We start from the raw sequence: 4,676 nt of genomic DNA, 5'->3' as shown, positions 1-4,676 counted from the left end.
TAACTAAGTAGTTTAACCAACCATAGTTGCTTAGTCCATCAATCCTCGTGGGATCGACCCTCATTCACCTGAGGTACTACTTGGTATGATTCGGTGCACTTGCCGGTTAGTTTGTGGTTGTAAAAAAACCGCACCACTGGGTTGGTTGAACCGGTTTCAACCTTGGAAGCTTCCCCTTCTATAATAAGGGTGAACGACCAAGGGTTGAGATCAAGGAATGAAAGCACACGTTTGGGTTCCCATAACTCTGAGCTATTTATTCTTCTCCTTCATGGTTTTCATTGAATATTTCTTTTTCTTAGTTAGTCTATCTATGTTTCATTGGTAAAAAGCAAAATCTGAGATTTTGTAAGGAAAAGCCAATGAGTGAAAAAAGGCAGAGAGTTGAAGAAAAAGCCATAGTTATCTTAGAAATTTATTATTTGTATTTCTATTTTGTTGTCATGATCCTAAGGGGATTCCTTTGCAAGTTGGGTTAGCACTTTGCAGATTGAAAGCTAGGTTTGAGTCCTAGTCAAGTTCAGGTTGGATTGGAATCTGGACTTGTTTCCTTACAAGTTGGGTTAGCACTTTGCAGTTGAAAGATAGGTTTTGAGTCCTAGTCAAATTCAGATTGGGTGTAGAATCTGGATTTCTCCCAGATGGGAATGGGTAGTTCCTAGGGAGAAATTAGTGTTTGTAATGTTGTGAAAACATAGTGAAATTCCATCATTGTTGAGTAGCTGAACTAGGATATATCTGGTGTTACTTCTTCTTCCCTACTCTTTTCTCTGTTACAAAAACAAAAGTGTCTCTTTACTCATCACGAGACAAAACAAAAGTGTGTCTCAACCCGGCATGAGACAAAAGCATAAATATGTCGTGAAGTTTCTCTGAAAAATCAGAAATTAATATTCAGCCAAAAGAGGTTAAGATTCAACTCTCATTCTCTTAGCCACTGATTACTATCACGAGATATATTATCTCGTTTATATTGTAAACGAGATACGTGTATTTGTAAAAAGAAATATTTTTTTTGAAAATAATAAAAAATATTAATAATATCAATAATCCAAACTTTTAGCATGCAATTAGTACATAAAAATATTGGTAGAAGAGATTAAAATGAATATGTTTAATCAATTAGTACTCAAAAAGAGTACATAGAAAATTTTAGATTAAATTATGATCCAATTGGATTGATTTAAATTTTGAAAATAAAAAATTCGTACGTATTCAAGTTTCATAAGAAAATGGGAAAAATAGAAAAAAAATGAGAGAGTAAAAGATAATCGTTTGCCAATTGTTAGGAGAGGTTGATGGAGATAGTGGGAGATAACCGTTTCATCATGCAACTTGAATACGTACGAATTTTTTATTTTTCACATTTAAATCAATCCAATTGGATCATATTTTAATTTAAAATTTTTTATATACTTTTTTTGAGTACTAATTGATCAAACATATCCATTTTAATCTCTTCTATCAATCTTTTTATGTACTAATTGCATGCTACAAATTTGGATTATTGATGTTATTAATATTTTTTATTATTTTCTAATTTTTTTTTTACAAATGCATGTATCTGGTTGTTTACGGTGTAAACGAAATATACACGTGTTGCATCCACCTCTCTTATCTCCTAATCCCTAAATCCTAAATCCTAAACTGTAAACAAGATACATGTAAAATTAAATTATCTCGTTTAAAGTTTAAATGAGATAAAAAAATATTTATTTCAATAATTATTATAATTAATTTATTTATTAAAATAAAAAATCCTATTTTTGCCATATTTTTAAATATTAATATCTAATTAATGATTAAAAATAAAAAATTTTAATTATTCTCTAATATTATATAGAGAGAGAAAGAGAGAGAATTTTGTAGTGGCACGAACAGATAGTTAAAAGATCTTAAGATTTGACTAACCAATAAATTAAGGACAGGTGGTAAGAGTAGTTCTGTGGATATAGTTAATCAATGTTGCATTAAGCCCTAATTTGGATAAACAGTTTAATTAAATTTTTTTGTTGAAAAAATAGTTTAAACAATAAATGATTATATTAAAAGTAGCTTATAAATAAGTTATTTTGTATTTGAATTTTTAATTTTAAAAGTGTTTATTTAAAAAAAATGTGATAAAAAGTAATAATATTATGAAAGAAGTTATTTTTTTAAATTTCTCTATAAACTCTTAAATAGTTTTTTAGAAAACTACAATTTAATTTCAAAAATTACACTAGATATTAATATTACTATTTTTTATAAATTAAAAATTCAAAAAAATTACTTTTAAAACTTCTCAAATAGATTCTAAGTAAGTGGCTTTTAGATAAGTACAGTAACTTTGAAAAAAGTTACTGCATGGACAATTGTATAATTTTAAAGGCCAAACATTATTTTGTGTGAGGTAGGCCAATAACTGTGGATAAAAAGTCGTCAAATGAAAGAATGTTTGGCATCGAACAAAAAATGAGAAATGAATAAAACTGAGCTCTGGACACAAACTACATAATAAGTTGGAGAGGCCGATGTGAATAAAAAATTCAAAGATTAAAAGGAGGTTATAATTATCATTAAAAAAAAGGAGGTCTAATTTTATGAGTTTTGTTGCATTTTTCTGTTTTTTTTAGAGGAGTGTTAGGAAGTCAGCAGATTATGAAATTTATAGTCATCAATTAATCATTAATAATATTTTTAATGGTGTGAGATTATATTTAATAATATAAGATTACTCAATTTCTTTTTGATGATTAAGTGTTGGTCAAAATTTAATAAAAGTGTTGATCTCTTAAATTTTTTATTTTTTTTTAAATATCATTTTCCTAATCTGTGTAGCACTGTAGCCTATAATATGGCCAAGGCAACGACTACCCCGCCGCTATGAATAAAAACCTTAAGATCGTAAATTCCACTGAACTTATAAAGAAGGGGAAATAAAAAAATTTACATGGTGGAAGCTATGTATATACTTTTATCAAAGTTCTAAAGATGCAAGTACTGATAATAATAATAATAGCATGTGTCAATACAATAAAAAATGATTTAAAATTTAAGTTGGCAAAAAGTGGCAAGAGCATATTACTCCATTGTGCACTATGCTGGCATGGCATGCACTCTCACAAGAGCGCCCTGCACCTATAAATTTTGTGCTATTAAATGTTTCAATGAATTAAAAAATTATTCAATATTCAGTCACTTTCATGTTTACGCATAATTTGTTTAAAGCCCCAGAAATTGAAGATGACAGTAATAGGAAAAGTGCTAAAATCAAACAATTGTAGCATTGTGACTATCTACTCGTCTTTAACTTTAGCTTTTAACTTTAAAAAGTGCTTTCTTATTTTATTTTATTTCTTTCATCAACCTCTCAAAATATGTCACCCACATGGATCAACTTAACTAATATACGTAAATTTGTATTACTCATTGGTTTTTACTCAAACATAAATTCACATTAGGTTCATCTTTATAAGTAAATAGAAAAAGAATTCCATATATTATGACATAAGGTCAAGGATAAAGATATCCAAAACCTAGTATTTTTCCCCAAATCCTAACAGATTTTGAACGAGACCATATCTAAAAGAAACAAAAATATTTGGAAAATACTATATAAAACAATAAAATAAAACAAAGTTACAGAGTTACACACTGTACATAATTAGTATTGAGTAGTAATTTTCAATTGTTTAACATAAAATTAAGAAGATTGTTTGCGATTATAAGAGAAATAGATTACACACTAACCATATATACATTATGATTTAGTCATTGAACATTGGCAAAATTTTAGTTACCTCATGGCCTTAAAAAACACTCATTATAATGCATTATCTAAGAGAAGCGGTAAAAAGTAATCCTCCATTGATCCCTTTGCAGTTTACTAACAGGCTTAGTATTTACATCTTACATTATTAAGCGCATAATTTTTATTTTCTTATCTTTTTAGGAGTTACACAAAAAAATATCAAGCCCAGAGGGCAAGAATAGACATTGCAGCAGAACCCAGAGTTAAGGCAAGAAAAGATGCCTTTTTCAACTTTGGATTAGAGTTCATAAGCTTGTTATGAAAGAAATCAACGGCAATGAGGTCAACAAGCGCCATGTAAATTAGTACTCCTGAGGATATAGAACCTAATAAACCTTCCATGATTAATGCATTTGGGTTACTATCATCATACCCTGTGAGTGAAAATATTGCCATCCCCAAAACTATACCCATTGGTGTTGTCACTGAGAACATGAAGCACATATATACCATTGTTCCAAAGCTAAATCCAGCCTGTTAAATCGTCACACATAAATAAGCACAAGGATATAAATTTGTCAAGGAAAACGCAAAAAAAAAAGGGAGATATATGCTACATACATACTGCAGTTTGTTAAACAATTACACCATACTACGCGTTACAAATCCGGTTAATCAATATATATTCTGTTTGGACTTTGGAAGGGGATTATTATGAACATCTAAAAGGCTAAAACATGAAGTAATTAATTAGGAATCGAAATGTCATATTATTAATTTGAACGACCTTTCTCTTGATTATATTATATTTTTCCCCCAGATAAGGAATAATCGGAAAGACTTGGGTCAACATTTCAACAAATTCTTCTGATGTTGATTTGGAGGTAAAATTGACGCTACTCTAATTCACAAAGGTCAATTACGTGCTCTAAGGACAGCCAAG

General features: G+C 29.2%; 1 protein-coding gene across 1 annotated transcript in view; it reads right to left on the bottom strand.

The window, feature by feature from the left end:
• Positions 1-3,815: 3,815 nt before the first annotated feature.
• Positions 3,816-4,676, bottom strand: part of LOC107458282 (zinc transporter 6, chloroplastic) — a 2,961-nt gene continuing 2,100 nt past the window's right edge. Inside the window, exon 2 of the mRNA XM_016076489.3 lies at positions 3,816-4,267. Coding sequence (XP_015931975.1) covers positions 3,953-4,267 — 315 coding nt within the window. The 3' untranslated portion in view covers positions 3,816-3,952. The remainder of the gene's footprint in view (positions 4,268-4,676) is intronic.

This window comes from Arachis duranensis, chromosome 7, assembly GCF_000817695.3.
Source record: "Arachis duranensis cultivar V14167 chromosome 7, aradu.V14167.gnm2.J7QH, whole genome shotgun sequence".
NCBI classification, from domain to species: domain Eukaryota; kingdom Viridiplantae; phylum Streptophyta; class Magnoliopsida; order Fabales; family Fabaceae; genus Arachis; species Arachis duranensis.
Note: the sequence above shows the minus strand (reverse complement) of the source record. Positions and strands in the feature narration are given on the sequence as shown.